The sequence below is a fragment of the Lichenostomus cassidix genome, chromosome 21 (assembly GCF_008360975.1).
Source record: "Lichenostomus cassidix isolate B80296 chromosome 21, HeHo_3.0, whole genome shotgun sequence".
Classification (NCBI taxonomy): domain Eukaryota; kingdom Metazoa; phylum Chordata; class Aves; order Passeriformes; family Meliphagidae; genus Lichenostomus; species Lichenostomus cassidix.
In genome coordinates this window covers 1,010,424-1,032,301 of record NC_139501.1, presented here as the reverse complement: position 1 = coordinate 1,032,301, position 21,878 = coordinate 1,010,424, and the positions used below count along the sequence as shown (strand labels likewise).

Genomic DNA, 21,878 nt, shown 5'->3' with positions numbered 1-21,878 from the left:
CAAGGTTCTCTGTGGCTGCTCCCAAATCCACCCAGATCCCTGCAGTCACCTTTCCCCAGCACTGCAAGGAAAAAGCTCTACCTGAGGTCATCACAGAACATTCTGGAACCTTCTGGAATCCCTCAGGTGCTGCTCCTCCCTCAGGTGTGACCACGCCCTCCCCTCAGCACCCCCGAGCAGCTTTGGGGCTCCAAAAGTGCCAAAATCTCCCACCAAACACCACCAGAGTGACCTTTCCTCCTCACCCAACACCTGCCTTGCCCACCTTTCCACCTTTCCCAGCCTTGGAACCCCTCAGAACACTTACCTTCCCCTCCTCTCCTGGCTTCTCCTCCTCCCGAGAGGCACTGGAATGCTCACAGCTCCTGCCTTCTCCTGCTCTCCTCCCAAAATGCCTAACGACACCCAGGTGATCCTCGTTAACCTCGTTAACCAGCTGCTCCTCATTACCTAATTAAACCCCTCAGCCAGCCCAGGTGGGAACAGCAGCTTCTCCTCCCACGGTGGGGCTGCAATGAGATGGTGGCTGAAGTTCCTGCCAACCCAACCCAACCCATTCCATGGCATTCCAAAGGTGATCCATGACCAGGAAGGATCAAATCCCATCGGTGCTGCTGGAGCTGACACAGTGTCACAGGAACTGTGACAGAGCCACGCTGATGGCTGCTAGCTCTCACCTGGCCATGGCACAACCCTATTAACACAGAAACACAACCAGCTCAATCCAAGAACTGCAATGTTCAATTTATCCAGCAGGAAAAGTCCTCTTCAGCCTGCTCCCTGTGGAATTCATCATTTTAAGCCTGGAAACCTGGAACGTGTTAAGCAAGAAAGGGCAGCCTGAGCCCAATCAAGTTCTGCATTAAGCACAAGGAATTAAAAAAGAAATGTCAAAATAAACAGCCCACGTTCAAGCCAGGCTCAGAGAAAGCACTTTCAGGAGCTATTTGCAGCAGACAAGAGCTGACCTTCCCCCCAGGAAATGCCACAGGGTACAAACAGAGCAGCTCTCATGCCATTTGTCACGGAGAGCTCTGTCTGCCCCAGCAACTCCAAACCAGGACACTCTCTGTGCTCACAGCACCAGTTCAGTACCCTGAGCTGCAGGCAAAGCAGCTACTCCTGGAAAATCACACAGCAAAACCACAAGCAGAACCAGAACCAGATGCAAATCCCACCTCCCTTCTGAGCAAACATTCATTCAGCACAGCTCTGTGCCATCCCAACATTTCCCCGAGCTCTGGAGCTGCTGATTATCCCAAACTCTGGGTACTGAACACTCACCAGTCACACCCTGCAGTCACAGTGCACACAAACATGGAACTTGGTGGAATTCAAAGGCAAATTTTAGCTTTTCAGAAGACAGTGAACAGACAATGAGTTACTGTGCATCTCCCTCTTTGGAAGGCATCTCTTGCCAGCTCTGTATCAGCTGGGTTCAACATGATTCTTCAGGCACAAAATGACATCTCTCAGGAAAAACAATTCCCAAAAATTCAGCTGCTGGGGTATATATAGTCCATTATACTGAAAATGAAGCAGTAGAGCAGTAATGTGCCTTAAGACACAGAACTTGGACATGATGTTGGTGTTTGTCTGCTATGTATTAAACACAAAATTATCTCAAAGAAGGAAAAAATAAAGCCAAGAAAAGACAGGTTTGAACCAGACAAGGAGGCCATGCTAGCATCCCACATTATCCCAGGTGAAAGTAACTTCCACTAACAACAATCAAGAGACACATTGCACTTGCAGGCAAAACCTGGCTGCTGTAGTGTAGCTTGGTTTTATTTATGTCCACAAATATTTCAAAAAAATTACAAAATACTCAAATGGAGAGAACACAGAAGTCACGATTTCTGGGTTTCTACTCTGTTTACACTGTGTTATCCCATGGCAAACTACTCATATATACATTAAGCTTCAAGATATATATAAATGTAGCAGTCAGAATGTACACTCTGCTTGAACGGTGCAGTGAAACAAGCTCAACCATGACGACATAGAACAAGAGAGACGTTTCAAAAACACTAAAGCAAAAATTTAAAAATAAACTTTTGGAACAGAGGAAAACTAAGAGAGATTTCTTGAAAGAAAATCAAAAGGTCTGGGTTGTTTTTTAACAGGGCATCGAACACTGAGATGGCTTCAAAAGCCACTGCAGGTAAAGTTGTAGTTAATCATTGGGCTAAAATGAGAATTTCAGTGATTATTTGCTGAATGATGCGAACAAAATAACTCCTATAAATTATTAAAATGCTCTTCTGGGAACAAAAAAAACCAACAATGTATCAATGAACAGCTTTCGAACAGACTGCAACTTCAGCTGAAATAATAAGGAATACAGAGAGAGGACCACTGGAGGAAATAAGCTCTTGAGAACTATGGCTAAAAAACAGCAAGAGAAGGGTCAGAAGAAATAGCTGAAGTGGCTGAACTCCCCCAAACTCCCCAATTCCACATGGTAAAAAAAAAAAATGAGGGGAGAGATTGAACTGCAATGTGCCTAATGAGACCTTTAAAGCAAACTGAGGCACTCTGTGCTGAGCAAACCAATCCTCCTGGCTGCCCAGCTGTAAGCAAAAATCAAATTTGTTCCCATCAGGAAACCTTTCCACCCCATCACTGCCAACAGCCACACACAAGGACTTCACCTCCCTCCGTTCTGGACTGACCTCCTGGTCTGCCCAGCTCAGAAACCCAACCTGCTGCTCCCAACGCTTCACCCAGAGTTAAACACAGCAGCTGGACTGACTGAACACCACTGCAGCACTGAAAAATGTGCAATGGAGCTGAAAAATCCCCTGCTCTCCCCTCTACTCTCACCCTAATGGGCCTAGAACACTTATTTTAGCAGGTGAATAGTCTGACAGCAGCTCTGGGCTGACCCTGCACTGAGCAGCAGGAGGTGGATGAGCATTTTGCCTGCGGCTGATGAACTACAACTTTATCAGACGTGGCTCAGGACAGTCCAAGGACACAACCATCACACTGAACAGGCTACAACAGCAGAGAGCACTCGTGAGTGGAGAGAGAGAATGGGGGAAGCTGTGCACCAGCAGGAAACAATGACCAGCGTGTTCAGATGTCCATTGGTCGCATCACCCTCTGCTCCAGCTAAGAAAACCCGAGGCAAAACTGGGAAAAAAAACTTTAAAAAATCAGCCTGGTAAGCAGAGCTGTCTCCAATAATGCTCACTGTGTATTCCTCTCCTCCCCATCCTCGTGGGAATCAGCCAGCAGGAGTTCTCCTGCAGGGACTGTGGTGTTGGGAGGCAGTGCATGTTGCTGTCCGTGGATCCATCCCAGAGCAGTCAGTTCCTGAGATACACAACACTGGTGGCAGTTAAAACAGCTTTTGCTTATAAAAACCAAAACTCAAAACAGTCAAAGAGAAAAACAGACTGGTCTTTGCAACACAACTTTAAGAACACTGAGTTGCCAAGTCCACTTTTCTTAAGAACTTATCAAACAGGAGGCAGAAAAAGCACATCCTCCAAAAGTATGCACGTGCATACAAAATTCTGGCTGCACTAGTCTGAGCCATGGAACATCCTGAAAAAGAGATTTTTTAGAACAGATTATTTCTCCGAACTTTCTGCCCAAAGTCTAAACCCAATGTAGTTAGATTAACTTTCAAAAGGTGACAGGAAAGAAGTGGTTTATGGCCACACTGAAAATGAACTGTGGAAGGTGGCAGCAAAAGGGTCAGCGAGTCCAAGGGACATCTGTGCTGCTGAGAAACCCAACTCAACAAAATCAGCTGCAGAACACAGAGATGGAACACCAACAAAAAACCCCCAAACAACCAAACCAACCAAAACCAAGAACAGAAACAGTCATTTGCAACATTATCCCTGCAAATCCCTTTAATGCTTATTGTTGATATCAAACCAAATTTCAAGCTTTTACCCATTTGAAATTATTGATACCCATCGTTCCCTTTAATTAAAGGGATAATTATATATATATTTTTTATTAAAAAATCAACTCTGTATTCTGTCAATACCAGGTAGGAATTCACAATTTGTGATGTTACTGAAAATCAAGATAAACGTTTCTGGAGTTTGTTTTGTTTTGTTTCTCCCCTCTACCCAAAAAAAGTTATTTACAGACTTAAAAAGCCATGCTGCAGAACTGAGCTCTCTTTAAAATTATGAAGATTTCCTACAATGTATTAAAATAAAAGTAGATTTTTTTATTATTATAGCACTTGGATTCAGAGCTTGTTATGTCACCTACTTGCAATCCTTGTTTTTTTTTTTAATTACCTATAGATGCATTGAGTGTCCCTTCACGCACAGTGACTTGTGTTGTGAACCTGATTCTAGCACCTACTGAAAACAAACTAGTAAGAAAAGAAAAGAAGAAAAAAAAAAAAAAAAACAAGATTGCAGGAAGTTCTCTGAATATTCCACACAGTCCTGTATTTCCAATAGGCTTCTGAATATGTTTTCATGCAGGGAGACCCACACCAGTCTTGAAAAATCTTCTCTACAAATGAACACTATGCTGATAAGTCTCTACTTGTTGGGTGGTTGCTTCTGTTTTAAATATATAAAGAAATCTTTATAAGATATTCTTTTCCTTTTGTAGCTCTTCTTGTATGTAAAAATGTTCCACTCCTTCCCAAGGACTGGGGTTTCCATAGCCAGCGTTACAAATAAATAATTTATTACAACTGTTTGTCGCCTTCTTTTTTCAGTCGACTGCAAGAGAAAGAAAACTCATTTTAACACAACAAAGGAGGTGTCAGACACTTCAGAGGCAGCTCTGCCTTCCTGCTCACCTCTGCAGGGAACAGGCTGTGAGCTCTGCCCTGGCACTGCCACTGTCCCAGCAGGGAGCAGGGCCAGCTCTGCAGGTGACATGTGACACTCCCTGCCACACTGGAACCACGCTGGTGTCACAGGCAGCCCAGAGAACCTCTCCAGTGTCACCACCACAGAGCATCCCAGGGACAAACAGCTCCATGATTCCTCCCTGCTATTCACATACTTCAACTTCCTACTGCCCTCAGTCATTCCTTAGGATTTACTGAATTTCCCTGTTCTCCTCCATAAAGCTTTGCCCACCCTCCACTGCTCTCAAGAGACGCAAAATCAGAAATTGCAGCAAGTATCCCAATAAAAACCCCAATCAGAGGGGATTTTGCAGTATCAGCTACTCTCATCTCATGCCAGCAATGTGGACCTTGCTTCCCACCTGCCCCAATCAGGTCTCAGCACAGCTTCACCTGTAACTGCATCAGATCTCTGCACACAGCGAGAAAGGTGAAAATGCAGAGGAAACAAGAAGGAATGTAGAGAAATATGATGGAATTGCCAGGTCCCAAAAAGCCTTCACTGGATTCTCACCTGTAGTAATCTTCCTGACTGGGTAGGTGCCCACCATGCATGTGAGGATGCCCATGCAACCACTGCTGCTCCATTGCCAGTCTTTGCAGCTCTGCGGACTGGGCGTGCATGGCCTGCAGCTGGTGGGCTGCTGACATGGGAGGTGGAATGGCACCAGGCAGATCCCGAGGGTAAGGAGTACCTGAGAGACAGGAACCACTTTTACACTCTTGTTTGCTACTTGTTTGTCCCAAAAAACCATCAAAGCCAACCCACTGCAGCTCAACTCCCCCCACCAAGAAAAGAGGACATTTCAGAGCAAAGCCAACCCTTGCAAAGGACCATCAAATGCTCTCACCAAAGACTGGATGTCGGAGCATTTCATGCTCGTGAGGTGGCTGCCCTAGCAATGGGTTGGGGATGGTCCCAGGTGGGTAGGGAAAACGTGCCAGGTGGGGTCCAGCTGCTAAAGGATCCACCAGGGGATGAACAGGTCCTGCTGAGCCTGAGAGAGGAGAGAAAACATCCATCAGCTGCCTGGGGACTGCAGAGGAACCATCAGAGAAAAGAACACAAAGCCAAGACAATTCCCTCAGCTGGTGCCCAGCAGCAATGTGGGGTCATTTTACCCTCTATTCATCCCCACAGGTTATAATGGCCTTGAGCACCAGTGGAGCCACTTGGAGACCCAAGAGCCTCTCTCTGTATCTGAACCTGGCAAAGCACAAAGCCAAATGACTTCCCAAATACACAGAGAGACCTGGCAGAGAATTGACTTGGCTGTGTCTGCACCAGCCTCTCTGGACTGGGAGGGACAATGCACAAGCCATGTTTTTGTCCAGAACAAGTAACTGGGGAGCATCTACACTTACCTGCACAGAGGTGCTGAGTGACTGACTCACCTGGCAACAGAATCCTTGTACAGACATGGCCTATGTCAAATTCCCTCTGCTGCCAGGGGTTTGCAAAGCTGCCTCCAGCTGAGCCCATCTGTGATTCCTGCAGTGAGCCTCAGCCCACAGAATGCTGATATCCAGCACTACCTTCTCCTACCTGCAACCCCCCAGCCCTAAGGCTCTCACAGCAGCCTGCTGCTCTCCTTGCTGTACAGCTTGGCTTCTGCAGCAGCACTCACATTCCCTCCAACCCCAAAGTGCACATTTAATGCACTGGGCTCCAAGGCAAAGAATGCTACATTTGCTTGCACAAACACTGCATTGGTAGCCAGATGCACCAGAAACTGCATTTTAAATACTGTTTTTTCCCCCCTTACTTGGCAGCTGCTGCCTGGCTTGCCATGTTCTCTCTGGTCTGCCACTAGAAAATCTGAAAATTTCTGCTAAGTGCTTCATCTCCAGGACTCCAGACCTCTGGAGGAATAACCATGTGGAAAATTGGCAAGGCACAGATTAATTTCTGAGATTATTAACTACTGCCACTGCAAGGTGGTGAGACTCTAGGACAGCAGTACTTAAAAAAAACAGCCCACAAGGAACCAGCAAACCTTCCACAGTGCATCACTCCCACAAAAAATAACTGCATTTCACAATCACCACCTTACACAGCACAGAACCACAACAGGGAATGAAGACAGGGATTTTGCTATTTGAGTTGCAGGGTCAGAGTGGGTCTGTTTGAGGGAGACTAAAGAGCTGTACCTAGGGCAGTGCCCAGCTGCCAGGGCTCACCTTGGTGCAAGGGGTCCTGCTGGTGTAGGTGTAGATGTGAGTGTATGTGTGAGTGTTGGTGGTGGTGGGGGGTGACGTTGAACATCTGCAGCCGCGCCAGGGGGTCGTTGGTGAGCGAGGCCATGCGCTCGGCGTGGATGCGCTCGGCCGCCAGCCTGTCCGGGTAGCTCATCTCCGGCCGCAGCTGCGGCCCCGCCAGCGCCAGTCTCTCCCTCTCCAGCGGGTTCAGCCCCGGGTGGAAGGAGGCGAAGGGGTGAGGCCCCGCCGTGGGCGGGATGGTCAGCGCGCCGTGCCGGGCGAAATGCTCCATGGGGTTGGTGGCCGGGTGCAGCGCGTCCAGCTCCGGCGGCTTCACCTCGAAGCCGGGCTTCATCCTCTCGCGCAGCTCCCGCTCCCGGATCTCCCTCTCGCGGATCTCGCGCTCCCGCAGCTCCCGCTCGCGGATGGTGGGATCCACGTTGTACAGGCCGGGCATGTGGTAGGCCAGCAGCGGGTCGGTGGGGTTGAGGGGCACGAAGAAGGGGTGGTTGCGGTTGGTGGGGGACATGACGTGCGGCCGCGCGTACTCGCTCAGCGTCCGCAGGGCCGGCGTGTCCGGCCCGATGTAGGGCGGCACGGCCGCGATGGTGGTGGGCGGCGGCTCGAACGAGGGTCTCATGTGCGCTGGCCCGCTGAGCTGAGACTCGCCCAGACGGCCCTCGTGGGACGAGCTGGACACCTTCTGCTGCACACAAGGGGACAATCTCAGTTCAGCACATTGGCTTCAAGCACCTCAAACACACACACCCCTCCCCTCCCATCTTTGTTTGCAGCCCTTTTTACACAGCACAGCACTCTGTGCCTGCACAGTATCATTGTATCTGCAGTGTTCTCCTGCAAGTTAAATGCCAACACTTGGCCTAGTTCTCCCCAGCTGCTCTGGCTTCCCACAGAACCAGACCAGGGGCAGAAACTCTCCTTGAAGGAGAAGACAGTCCCAGGCAGGCTGGGAAGTGCTCAGAGCAGGCTGGATTGCAGTGCACACACACAGCTCCATACCCAGAGACCTCTGACTGCACAGGATTGAAGTGCTGCTGGGGATCTGCATCCTGCAGTCACCACCCAGGTCAGATCCAGCCAGCAGATCAATTGCCTCCCCCAGCTCTGAGCCAGAACTGAACCTACCGCAGCTCTTTCTGCTTCTCTCTCACGCTCCCGCTCCCTCTCTCTTTCCTTCTCTTTTTCTTTTTCTCTTTCCCTCTCTTCCCTGGCTTTCTGCTCCGCTTCCCTTTTGGCCTTTTCAATGGCCTCTTCTCTCTTCTTGGCCAGTTTGGATCCTGCCAGAGGCATGAAGTACAGGTCTGCCCTGGAGCAGGAATTGTAGCCACGGTCCAGGTGCTTATAGAACCTGAAAGGAACACAAGAGAAAGAGCTCAGCCCTGGGAAAGATGCAAGAGTCTGGGATTTGAAAGCCATACTTCCAAAATAGAAAACACCACTACACTTAAGCAGGGAAAGCAGAGCACTGATGAAAGCTCCATACCTGGCTGACTGACTGGCGTGGCTTGGGATATCCACCACCGTGGGCTCTGGGGATGGACTCCTGGGTGGAGGTGGAGGACTCTCTGGCTCCTCAGCTTCATCTGGGACCTCCTCCTTGATCTGGATGGGTGGCAGTGTGCAGGCTGTCACCACGGGCACTGTCCCACTAGAAGCTGCTGACGTGGAGATGGGAGTCTGCAGAGGGATGCCAGGCACGGTGGGCGGCGTGGAGGTGGAGGGGCAGGAAGGAGGCGTGATGGAAGGAGGACCCCCGGGCACGAAGGAGTGCTGAGAAAAGGGGGGCTGCGAGGAAACCTGATGGAGTCCAGCCGGGGGGTGGCTAGCAGGAGGGGGAAGGCTCTGGCTCTGGGTCAGAACGGGAGGCTGGGCTTGCGAGGACTGCAGCGGTTGGCTCTGAGGCATCAGCTGCAGGGGAGGAGGGTGTGCGGATGGAGGGTGGTGAGTCGACAGGGAGCTCAGAGGTTTCAGAGCGGGCGGCGGAGGCAAGTTGGAGTTCATGGAGAACGGAGAGGGGCCAGAGAGATGGGGAGGGTGCTTGTGGGCCGCAGCAGCGGGGAGCTGCGGGATGGGGGTGGTGGGGGGAGGCTTGATGTGAGGCATGGCCATGGGTGCCGGGGGCAGCGGCTGCTCCCGCGGGGGCTGCGCCTGCTGCAGCGAGCTGCTGGCGGGCAGGACGGGCTGCGTCACCTGCAGGGCCGAGTGCGAGTGAGACGGGGCTTGAGTCTGGAGGGGCACCTGAGACTGAGCCGACGGAGCGGGCAGGGAGAAGGGCTGCGAGGGGCCGGCGTGGGGCAGCAGGGGCTGTGCCTGCAGGCCGTGGGGGGCTGGCTGCGCCTGGCCGTGCAGCGGGGGCTGCGCGTGGGGCTGCGCCGGGGCAGGGGGCGGCTGGCTCTGCGCCACGCTCAGGGGCTGCAGGGGAGGGTGGGGCGATGGCAGCCGCTGCGGGTGCAGAGCGGGGGCCTGCTGGATGTGCGAGTGAGGGGCAGGGGGGGCGGGGGGCTGCGGCTGGCCCGAGGGCTGGGATGCCGGCGGGGAGGCCTGGGCAGGGGCCGGGGCGGCGCTGGACGCAGGGGGCAGCGCTGGCAGCGGGGTTGGCACCGGCGGGGTGGCAGAGCTGGGCTGGGCTGAGCTGCTCGGCGCCTGCAGCACCTGCGGCTGCGCCTGCAGCACTTGCTGCTGAGCAGAGGAATCCGAGTCGCTCTCATTGTCCTGCGGGCTGGGGATGCTGGGCGAGGTGCTCCGGTTGTCCTGGTCGATGTCCTTGGGGTCGCTGCTGCCCTCATCATTGACGCTGCGGCTGTCGGAGCTCTCGCCTTCGCCCTCTCCCTCCGAGGGGGAGTTTGGCCTGCTGATCTCCTGTGGGGACAGAACAGTGACCACTGTGCCTGGGAAAACTGCCCCAAGACATTCCCAGTGTGCCACGGGATGGCATCATCCTATATGGTTGATACTGATGCTATAAGAAAAAAAGAACAACTTGTGGACTTAGCCTGTATCATTCCACTGCTTACAGCAGAAGGAACACATTATAACATTGGTCACTTTCCAGCCACAGATTAAGTTACAATTTGCTGTGGCTTAAATTGATTTCATGTTTTTGGTTTGTTACCAGATTTGCACCCCCTCCCCATCTCAAACCATTCTCCTAAGAGGAAATATTCCTCTGTGGGACTCACTTGAGTTTTGGATTTTTTGGCATTGGACCTGTCAGGTTCTTCCGTGTCAGATGCTGCCTTTTCCCGCTGCCTCTTGGAGTTCTTCAGAGGAGAAGACACCTCTTCTTTTATCTTCTGCCACAGAGGAAGCAGAACACAACAGTCACCAGTGGTGTAAATGCACAAGTAAGTTGAGTGTATACCAGTGTACCACATTTAACACAAATTAAAGAGAAGGTGAACTCAGAAGTTGAGGCAGCCAGTATTTAAGAACAATCCAGTACACCTCAAGCTAGTAGGAAAAAGGGAAGATGAATAAAGCATTCGGCATCTCAAGGGATTTTTACACAGAGCTGTGTAGGACCAAATCCATCAGGAACTCACAGCAGATCAACTGCCCAGGTTACTCTTCTAACTGAGGCCAACACCAGTTACTAACTGGTGCAAGATGGAGCAAGAATTTCTGCAGGAGACAGGCACAGGATAAGCCCCTTTCTGCTACATGAAAGTCTTGCTGTACTCTTGATATTTTGAGAGAAATATTTTTAGATCACCTCAAATACAGGGCTAACAGTGAATAGCTGTTCTGAGATTACTACCTTCTTCCATGGCCTGGAACAGCTCTGTGCATCACATAATTACCTAACTGCAAATTCTGCCAACTTTTCACTTTTATAATGTGAAAACTTGTTCCATACTCCAGTTTTGACTTTTTTTTGTGGTAATATTTTTAACTTGCTACTTTTCAATTCACACTGCTTAATGGTAAATCTTCCTGCTTCATGTGGCTTTGTTTCTTTAGAACTCTCTTGGAAAGGCACTTAATTCATTTAAACAGACTCAACTGTCAGCTTGCTCTGAACAATCAAGCAAAAACACCTCCAGAGAAACAGTAACAGAAGTAGACTCAATTACTAAATGTTCATATTCCTTTGTAAACAAAGATTAAGTATTACTTTAAAAAAAATCCCCAAAACTGTCTACTTGTCTCAAAGGAGCATTTCTGATCAGGAGCATTTCTGATCTGCATTACTCCTCTGAGCTTAATGCTTGCATTTGCATCCGAAATGGAGGGATTAATTCATCGTGAGAGTAGCAAGGTTATGTGAGAGGTTTGATCACTCCCATCCCTCCCTGGGCACACAGCAGCACTCGGCTGCACCACTGCACTTCTGCCTTATCCACACCTGCAGGAATTTTCAGGTCAGAGAGATTCCTCAGCCTCCTGAATCTCTGGATCTGCATCTCCTGAATGTGCCATGATTCAGGTGTGCAGGCCTGGCCAGGAAAGGCCGTGGGAAGGGCTTACCTTGGTGGATTTCTTCACGGATTCAGCCTTGCTGTCGTTGCTGGAGGTGCTGGCGGCGCTGGGCGAGTTGCGGCCGCTGGAGCGAACATCCTCGGCGATGGGAGAGGCTCTGCCATCAGGGCTGGCTGCCTGCTTCTTCCTGCCACTGCGTAGGGTCGACATCTGGGGGCAAAACACACCCAGCTCAGCACTGCCCACCCTCCTCAGGGTGTGCTGCCTCAGCTAACACAGCCCTGCGAGAGCCTGAGAGCAAAAACCTGGAGCGTTTCGGCTCGTTGCACTTCTGCCTTCCAAGCTCAACTGGACCCAAATGTAAAAGGAGGCAAACCTTTGATGTGACTTACTCAAAACCATTAAGTGCTGATTATTTAATTAGCAGTGTGTTAGAAATGACATTAGAAGATGTTCCAGTGCACAGCACACACACAAGGGTGAGGCAGGAGGGAACCCCCATGCTCCATTAAAAATTGTCCATCTGTTGGCATTTGAGCAGTCAAGGGTCTAAACCCCCAGCTCCAGTGTGCTCCTGCTGTGCAATAAGGGATCAGTAGAGTCCATGTCAATAATTAATGCTCTTTCCCTGCAATTTGGGAGGTTTTTTTGGTGACTGGCTACCAAAAAAAGCAATGGAGCCAACACTCCCCAAGAGTGGAGCCTCACAAGGTATCTACAATCAATGGCCAAATCATCATGATCAGAAAGATAGAAGGGGAGGCCAAGAAAAGCAATCTGCTGCTCTCTATCAGCTAAACCCAACTCCAAGATCAAATTAGCCAGAGCTGCTGTCAGAGCCCTCACGAGTGCTGTGCTCCCAGGGAGGCTCACAATGCCTCAACCCAGTAACAACTCAGGGCAGAGCACACCAGCACAGAGCCAAAACAGAGCTCTCTGCAGGGAAGAGACTCCAACTCCAGGAACATGAGACCACATGGACAGCATCTAATTTGTTACAACTCTTCCCAAGGGCTTAACTCTGACAGCATGCAGCTGGAAGGAGGACATGTACTAGCAGAGGATCTCAAATTCACTGTCAGTGCCCCCTTAGGATGACAGTCCAGTCATTACAAACACAGAAATAACAGGGCTTGCAGAGACACTCCATCTCCTTTTTGCACAGAAAGCCTCAGCAAACCTCACTCACAAATGCAGCAGCAGCATGGCAAAGCAGCCAGCTCAGCAGTCTGGCTCCTTTCCCCTGCATTGCAGAGGGTTAAACCCACCGAGCCTCGACTGCGCCGTGTCCTCATGCTATGCTTCCCGCTGAGTCCATCATCTTCCTCTTTCACAGGCTTGAACATAAAGGGTGGAGGATCCACGGGCTTCTCGATGGGCGGCAGCTCCCCGTACTTCTTGAAGTGGATCCGGCAGTCCGTGCACAGCAGGATGTTCTCTCGGCCGCCGTGGTGCCAATCCTTGGAGGCTTGGGGCAGGGAGAGAGCAGCTCAGCAACACTCACAGTACACAGCCCAGCACAAACAGTTATTGAAAAAGCTACAGTCAGAAAAGCAGCTGCTTTGCTACAGGTAACAAAGTTGGGGAAGTTTCTGGAAAACTCTGTCCTGCTCCAGTGCACATCCTCAATACTCAATTTACAAACTATGGTTATTTACTTAAGAAACTACAGTTTTGAGGCAAAGAAAGAAGCCTCATCTGCTCTACCTGGGAGCTGACAGGCAGCTGTTATTCTCCAAAGCTGTGGTTTCTGCAAGAGAAGTGAGCTCTGAACCTCTCATTTCCTTCCCCATTCTGGGGCTCACACTTCTGTGCACATGCCCAACCATCAGAAAACCTTCAGGAACAGCCACAGGAATGGGGCTGATGCATGAGAGACTTGGTGCAGCATAAAGCAGTCCTGTGTGTGACAGTCACAGCCCAACACTGATTCATTATGTCACAAATTGATTACATAGATTATGGATTATGCAGATTTATTCCTGTATAAATGTCTACCTCAGGGTTCTCCTTTGTCACTGCAATATTAATTTGCAATGGCAAAGCCTGATTAACTCTGTTAGGAACGCTGCATATTTGAGCTGATTCAGCCCCACAAGGCTGTGAAGAGCTGCAGCAGCACAGGAGCTGCTCTGCTGAGTGAACCCCCAGCCCAGGCAGCCCAGGGAGAAGGCAGCAGGACATACTGGTGGTGAAGCAGTGGCGGCAGGCGTAGCCCTTCAGCTCCTGCTCGCTGTCCTCGCTGTCAAAGTCATCCTCACTGGCCGAGCTCAGGTCCACTGGGGGTGGGAAGGACAACAGAGAAAGGAAAATGGAAAATAAATACTCAGCAGGATTTTCTGTTTCCTCCTACTTGGCTAAAAGAACCATTAAGTAAAAGAGATCATGACTCCCAGCACCCACCCTGCCTTGCATGGCTATTAATTCTGATTTTTCAAACTGAGCAAGAGCAGACCTCGTCAGTCTGCATGTTAATCCCAGGGATGTGCCAAGGGATGCAACTCCTGGAACCTCTGAATCAGCACATGGTACACTGCAGGTAAGTTGTCATTCAATTAACACCATCCATGGTGAGCTCAAGAGGCTGTGTCCCAAACCCACAATTTTCAACAGAAAGGAGGTTTATCTCTAGAACCTGATCAAATTTAAAATCAAACATTCTATATTTAAAACCTACTCTACAAGATTCCATGAGAAGATCCTGTAGTGGCTTTTCTGGTTTTTATTTTGTTACCCAACAGCACAGGTGTTTGTGGGTGGAGGAATCAATGCTTACATTTAATGGACCTGTTTGAAAAGTGTGTTGTGATTCTTTTGGATGAGAGGCACTGAAGGGTAACATCAGCTTTCCAATCCCTACTGCAGGGGTTGAAGTTTTAACCCATGGCAAACTGACATTGCAAAAATGTCACGTTTTGAAGAAGAAGAGGATATGCAAAGGGTCCCTTTGTGGCAAATGAGCTGATTACACATTTGTGAGCTCAAAAGCAGCATCTAAACCACTGAAAAAATGCAGACATCACAAAAACTGTATCTTGTCTTCTAAACACCTCAGGAGTAAATACTTCCCTTTTGAGAGCACTGCATTTTTCTAGTCCCACCACTATAAATTCACAACATAACAGGGCTATAATTTGTCACGAGCAGGAAGCCCTCTGGCTTCTTCTGTTCGAATCTTTAATTAGAAGAGAAGTCCTTGATGCAGGAATACTGTTTTTCTGAAGGCTCCAAGAGGATGTTTTGTACATGCAGGTTACAGTTTAGGGATCAAAGCTTACAGGTTCTACAGTCCTTGCCATCAGCATTTGTCAGCAACTTGTTACCCTTCAAATTAACACAGGGTTACATTTAATAGCCACCACTACTGTAATTCCTACATTAACACTTGCAGGTGCTCAAACCTGACTGCAGAACTGACCCCAGAATAGCACTTGCTTTCTTTTACTAATTGAATTTTTATTCTCATCCTGCAGTCAGATCCATAAGGATGGCTCCTGCCAGCACAAGCTCTCTGACATGCTGGGTATCTTGGATTGAGTTGTGGAGTCCAGATCCTCACTCCTTGTGAGATTTGCAAGAAATCCTCCCCATTCTGCAGGGAAAAGCCATCAGCCCTTTCCTACCCCTCTCTGCTACCCTGGCCAGAGCTCTGTGTCCTGCCTGCTCACCACATCCTCCACCTGCCCACATTCATTTTTAAATCTGACCATTTCTGCCTTCCACTGCCCTTTTTCTTTATGAGGCACATGGCTTTAGAACCTCACAGGGTAACAAACTTTTCTCATAGGCCAAAGGTTTCTATCCCCATATAGACCCTGTGCAATGTAGGACATCACTGCTTTGGGGAATTACTCTTGCTTTAGACACTTGTGCTCCAGGCAAGGCCAATGCTCTTCCAAGACTCCCTAAGGTACAGTGCTGCCTGCAGAAGTTAAGGATCACCCAGAAGGATGGAAGGGACTTCCTTCCAAAGGGATGGAGCACTTCTTTCTGTGGTTTCTAATTCCCATTACTGTAACAAGCCTGGAGAAAATACAACACAACACCAAGAGAAGAGTAGGGAAACCCAATCCCAGGGCAGTATTTCCATCCTTCCAGGATGCTTTTATGTTTAAGGACTGCACAAAGCCCTGGCTGATCAAAGCCGCCTTCCACATTCCAGCATAATGGCGCAGGAACGGGAGAGGGCAACTGCCTGAACTCCATTTCCTTGCCGCTCCCCTCGGAGGTGCAGCACCATTCCATTACCGCTGCTCTGACAAAGAGAAGTGCAGAGCTTTCAGCTGCCACGTACAGAATTCACTGGAGGGGGGCCTGGAGGGAGTGTTGACCGGCGTGGAGGCGGTGCGGGTTTTGATCCTGCGGAACACAGCCTGCCGCCGGTGCCGCCGGTGCGCGCGGGAGCTCGCCGCCTCGGGCGTCTTCTTCCAGTAGTAGTAGAAGGTGATGAGCTCTCCCTGCAAACACACACAGCAGCATGTTAGAGGGACATGCAAATCTGACTTGGCAGCTCTCTGCCTGCCCTGTCTCTCTATATGCAGGCATGGATTTTTCTAGGAAGAAGCATGAGGTGTTTCGGCCAGAAAAAAAAATTATTTAGGTAAGACACACACACAAAAAAATCCTCATTATTTGTTGCTCGCTTTTGCAGAGGAGGGAATGAAGTAAATAAATGCTTTTTCACTCCTCCCCTAGGAAAGGCAAGAGGCTGGGAAGCACCAGATCCCAGGCTGCACCTGGCTGCTGCTGGTGCCAGTGCCTCAGAAGAGGGTGCCCTTGTCCCGCTGTCAGCATCCTGTGAAACCTCTGCCGCTGCACAGCCCCTGCCGGGCTGAGAGCAACCCAGCCTGCCTCCAGCTCCCTGCTCCTCACACACCCAGTGAGGCTCAACCCAAACACTGCCATTTTGTCAGCCTACACTCCACAGACAGGTATTTTTCAATATTCCTGTGTAAGGAGCTGAAAGTTTGAGTAAAAACATGTTCAACAACAAGTCTATAACCGTAACACAACCCCACCACACTAAATCGTGTTTTAATTTGAATATATATACCCACATCTAAATTAATTAAGCAGTTAAAAGAGCACACCTAGAGAAATGAGTGATAATTTCACAGCATAATGAATCTGGCTTACATTCAAGAAGTGGAGCAGCTGCCATTCAAACCTGCGGATGCAATGCTGAACCAAAGAACAGCATGTGGTTTTAATCTCTTTTCTCTTACTTTGAAACCCCATCATTTCCTGGCGACTTGTCTGCCTCTAAGGTAAAAGGTGTTGCTGCTTTCAAGTTGCAAGAGAAAAATGGAGAAGTTCTAACCAGCCCCTTGAAAAAAATCAACATCAGAACAAACATACCTGAATTGCCCACAAAAAGGGTTTCTTTGAACTGTGTTTTATGTGATCAAATAACCTCAGCCTGCTGCCTCCGTGGGGAAATCCTGCAGCCCCTGCTCCGGGCAGAGCAGGAGTTAACTCCAATAACGACCCTGCCTGAATCCAAACCCTCCCCAGGGCCCCAAACAAGCAATTACAGCCACAACCAATACCTGCACCACTGAAACACTCCAAAGACAAAGGGAGGATGTTGTTCTAGACATTAACTGCTGACATTTAAGACACTTCAGAATTTTACCGATGCCTGATTTAAAAATAGAAACCCCAGAAGAAAGAGCACAACCACAACGGTGATTTCTGGCAACAGGCAGAACAGATCGTTTTTAATCTGTGCTGCCACAGACTGGGATGATGCCACTGATCCCCACCGTGGACCCAAACAATATTCCTGTATTATATATTAAAATAACAAGTATTTAAAGCGATGGTTGGTGAGGAAGAGCAAGAGGGCAAAACATTACCTACAATTCTTAATCCTGAAGGACAAAAGCTCTACTAAAAATATTAAAAAATGTGTTTCCTGAGAAGAATCTGAAACTGGCTGGTGGATGAACACCCAAGCCATGGCAGACTGGGCAGAACAGCAGCTCTGAGCCCAGCACTCTGCTCTGCTCTGCTCCTGCCTGCTCCCTGCACGTGTTTGCTTTAGAAATGCCATTTCCCTGAGCCCATTAAGTGGGCTCAAAGTCCATGCAGCCCAACTGTTTGTCCACTTGGGGATATGGCTGTGCCAGGAGCCAGGCTGGGCTCTGCAGGGAAGCTTTTGCAATGCTCTGCACAGGCAGAAAGTCTCTTGCAAATGAAACCACTCATTTTTTTACCTATAAATTCATTTGTATCAAATCTGAGGTGTCAGCACCAAGGAGGAAGTCAGTAAATCCCATGTCTTTAAGTCAGTGAATTAATGTGTCCTCTGACACATGGCAACAGCAGAGTACAAACCAATCTGTTCTCTTCTCATCATAAAATAGGGAATGGGAACCTATTAGAGCTCCATTTACACATTGCAAAGCCATCAGGTCCCAAGGGAAGTTTAACAACTTACACATGCACTGTGTCATAAACCAAACTTTCAAAGAGAAATGCTGTACATTTATAGGAAATGCCAACTTCACGACCATAATGCCTTTTCCCCCCGAGACTCACTCCGAAGCGCAGTCACAATTGCACACGGATAAAGATGAAGTCAAAGTCTACTTATTCAACAAGCAGTTTTAGCCCAGCTACAAAATGTGGACAGATTAAAGGACTAAAGAATATTCTGTACTTCCAATTCATCATCAGACTGCAGGAGTACAGCACTCAGTGAAGGACCCTGGAGAAAGAGAGAAGTCAGAGGGGAAGCACACACAGAATCCAAGTTTACACTCAGGTACCCCACTGGAAAAATCCCATGCAAGATCCCATCAGCCAGCTGGCTCTCCAGGATCCACTGTCTGCCGAGGGATTAACTGCTGGATGGATCCAGCCTGGCAGGATTACACCAACCATCCTGGTGGCTGCATGGGTGGCACAAGCTGGAGCACAAAGGACTAAGTCAGGAAAGCTTTGGTTCTCCAAACAGGGAGCAAAAACAGCTTCCAGCCTCACTGCAAGGAAGTCAAATGAGCTTTAATCAAACATGCACAGTGCGTGCTGCTGAAAGCCAGGGCACATAAATTCAGGAACAAAAGCTGCTGCAGAAATCAATAGCCTCCTGAAACATTAACACAGGCCAGCATTGATCAAAGGCCCTGGGACAAAAGGCTGCCTTGCAAATTAGCTGCTGGTTTTGCTTGCAAGCAAACAGAGAAGCATGAACGCTCTGACATGAATGGCCTGTAATGATCATTTTGTTGGCGGTGATCTCAGCTCACCTCACCACAAGGTCTCGCAGTCAGCACAGCCCACATCCCTGAGCTGGGGCTGCCGGCAGAGCCAGCCTGGGCAGGGCTGGGCAGCTCTCTAAAGCTCCTTCTGTGGTCCCACAGCATCCCAGGGACAGACAGCCCTGCAAACACACTGTCCTTCAGTGTTCTGGGCAGGCTGGGCATTGCTGCAGCACACACTGAAGCCAAGCTGAAGCAGCCTCAGCCATCCCTAGTGTCCCCCTGGCGTGGCTCAGCTCAGGGGACAGTGACACCCCAGAGATAAACCAAGGAGCTGTGAGCCCTCTGGGGTGACTGCACTGTGCCACATCCATGGAGATGCTGTCAGTGCCTCCCACACCAACTCCACCAAGGCTCAGCTTTTTCTTTTCCATCAGTGTGGGGAGAAGATTCCTTTCCCTTCCAAGATTCGTGGCTCTCTTCCTGTTCCCAGCAGCCTCACCTTCACTTCATACACCACCACCTCTGTTTCCCTGCACACACAACTCCATTTTTCCATGTTAACATCTGATTAACTGTCCCAAACACATATAAAGCAAAATGAGAAGCACTATTCAGGCTTTTGAACACATTTCCCTGAGAACACCTACATTCCCAAGTTTCACAAGGCAGAGGGGATTATGTTCCTCACTAAAAACACCAGTTCAGCTTTCACCAATTCTGAAATACATTCAGAGCTCACGACTCAAGTCTCCTGCCTCCTCCTGCCAAGGCCATTTCACCCCACGTTGTAGGTGCATATAAAAAAGTCACACCTCATCTCCTTTTAGCTCAGTTCTGGGGATGATTTTTGCAGAGGATGATGTGGCTCAGATCCCTCCTGCAGGAGCACAGAGTGAGGAGGTTTCTCTGCAGTTCAGTGACACCTGCAGTGCTCCCAGCCCTGGCTTGGGACACCTCTCCCTCACCTCTCCCACTATTCCCACCCACCACTCTCACCTGTATGTTCCTCCAGCTCAGCAGCCTCCCCCAGCCCCATCACCACCTCCATACCCTCAGCAAGCTCTGGTTTCCTACTTCTTATCAGCAGTTTTCAAATGTAAAACACACAAGCCAAGCTGTGCCCCGTGTTTGTGTTTGGTCTTGCCTTGGGTAAACAAAGGATTAAGGCAGGGTGTGCATCTGTGGATGGGAAGGTTCTGACAGCAGCACAGCTCCTGTGGAAGGCAATCACACACACACATCAGCTTCCCTTCAAGTATCTGTTAGGGTATAACACAGTGAGCAAACACAATAATTGCTGTTTAATTTCCCCAGAGCCGAGCTCTGCCAGGGAAAAAAAAATATCATGGGGGAGGGGAATAGCTTTACAGTAATGAAAGAGAAAAGGTAAATGACAGCACTCTATGGCTGTAAGCAGCCATGGCAGAGCAGAGGGGAACAGATTGTCCAGCTGTGGCCTTAATGAATTCACAATCTTTCTGGAATGCATCAAGATTTTATTAAGTCAAGCCAATTTAGCTAATGCTCCTGTAAAGTCCTGCAGTGAGGAGAGTCTCCAGTGCTTCCTCCTTCACTGGATCCCCTGGCACAGGCTGGGGCACAGCACAGCTCCAGTGCAGATCAGGAATGTGGGTCTGGAGTGTGTGAACACAGACACACCAGCAGAGCAGAACAGTGATCAGCCTGGCATCTCCAGGCTGCCTCCTGAAACTTGACAGAACAACTTGGGATATTGCCATGCACTGCTAGGAGACAAAACTGAAAATAGCTGTGCCTTCCATCACACACATCTCACACCACAAAGGTGCAGTGATGGAATCCCCATCCCTGCAAGACTTCCCAAAATGCGTGGATGTGACACTTGGGGACACAGTTCAGTGGTGACCATGGAAGTGCTGGGCTCATGCTTGCACTCAGTGATTCTGGAGGACTTCTCCAGCCTTAATGATTCTATGGCTGACTTTTCTCATGAATCCAGACCCAGAGAGAGACAATGTGGAACTCTTGCCTTGGTCTGCACAAGCTGAAGGACTGACAGAAGGCAGCAGGGCAGAAAAGAGCAGCAGTGTGCAGCTCCAGGAGCTGAACTTGGTCGTTTTTACAGTGTGAAGCTCAGGCTCGGTGCCTCTGCCAACCATGACAAATAGGCTTGCACATGCTCTAATTAAGCAGTAAGTCTCAGCAGCTTGTTCAGTAGCACTGATTAATGTCCACCTTGGGTGCACAGGAATCCTGCATATTCGAACACATTACTGAAATTTTAAGAGAGGCTTTTAAAAATCAACCAATATTTTACTCAACACTACAATAAAACCCATTAAAAATCGTGGGATGCTCTCTAAGGAATCCCCTGCAGCTCTCAGTTCTCTGGCAGGTTTTAAAAGTAGAGGCATTTTACCTTGCAGTTCCTCTGGCCGTTTGTTATCTCCTGGATGGCAACACAGCCCTGTCTCCATGGCCTCAGCCAGGAATTCCAACTCCAGTTTTAGGAGGTTTGCTGCTCCCCTACCGCTCCCTTGCTCTGCACACAGCAAGGTTAAGCTCCCTGGTTTCATTTTTAATTTGAAACTCCTGGCAAACAGGCTGGGCAAGTGGCAATCCAAAGAGGAGACAGGTGTACAACAAACCCAGGCTGACTCCTCAGGTTTTATGCTGTCAATTTGCTCCCAACACAGGAACAGTCACAGAAATTCCTGGGAACCCAGCTGAGGCTCCATCTGCAACTTCTGGATTTCATTTTGTCGTGGAAAAAACCTGCAATCAGATCCAGCTTTATGCTTTCTAATTGTTTCTTCTAAGTGAGTGCTGGTACCCTGCTTGGTCCTCCACTCACCAGGGGAAGAGGGAGCTTCTCTCTCCTACAAATAATGCTTTTGCCTGAAAAGATAATACAGGTCTTCAATGCCACAGCTCCTGAGGGAACTGGAGAGTGCAAAAATAAGCTTGGAACCTGAAGATTTCACTCCCAAGCTCCTCAAGCAGTGAAGAGACCACAATAATTTCACTGTGCATGTTACCTAAACACACAGGTCACTGCTCTAATTGCCCCAGGAGAATATATTTGTCCTTCTTAACTGCTACTAATTCTTCATAATGGGTGAGTAATGGAATCACTGTTAGAGATCAGAGTCAGTGCAGGGACTGCAAAGGCAGGAGGAAAAAAGGAAAGGAATACACGAGCTGGATGG

At 49.2% G+C, this 21,878-nt stretch overlaps 1 protein-coding gene across 7 annotated transcripts in view; it reads right to left on the bottom strand.

The window, feature by feature from the left end:
- Nucleotides 1–1,767: 1,767 nt before the first annotated feature.
- Nucleotides 1,768–21,878, bottom strand: part of RERE (arginine-glutamic acid dipeptide repeats) — a 164,905-nt gene continuing 144,794 nt past the window's right edge. For 5 of the 7 annotated variants that reach the window (XM_085079926.1, XM_085079928.1, XM_085079929.1 and 2 more), the window contains 11 exons: nt 15,777–15,939; nt 13,669–13,761; nt 12,751–12,950; nt 11,531–11,692; nt 10,243–10,356; nt 8,547–9,922; nt 8,189–8,411; nt 7,025–7,748; nt 5,695–5,841; nt 5,358–5,538; nt 1,768–4,709 (listed from right to left, as the gene is read on the bottom strand). In XM_085079926.1, the coding sequence (XP_084936052.1) occupies nt 4,676–4,709; nt 5,358–5,538; nt 5,695–5,841; nt 7,025–7,748; nt 8,189–8,411; nt 8,547–9,922; nt 10,243–10,356; nt 11,531–11,692; nt 12,751–12,950; nt 13,669–13,761; nt 15,777–15,939 (3,417 nt within the window). In that variant the 3' untranslated portion in view covers nt 1,768–4,675. The remainder of the gene's footprint in view (nt 4,710–5,357; nt 5,539–5,694; nt 5,842–7,024; nt 7,749–8,188; nt 8,412–8,546; nt 9,923–10,242; nt 10,357–11,530; nt 11,693–12,750; nt 12,951–13,668; nt 13,762–15,776; nt 15,940–21,878) is intronic. The other 2 variants (XM_085079931.1, XM_085079930.1) reach the window with 2 other exon arrangements.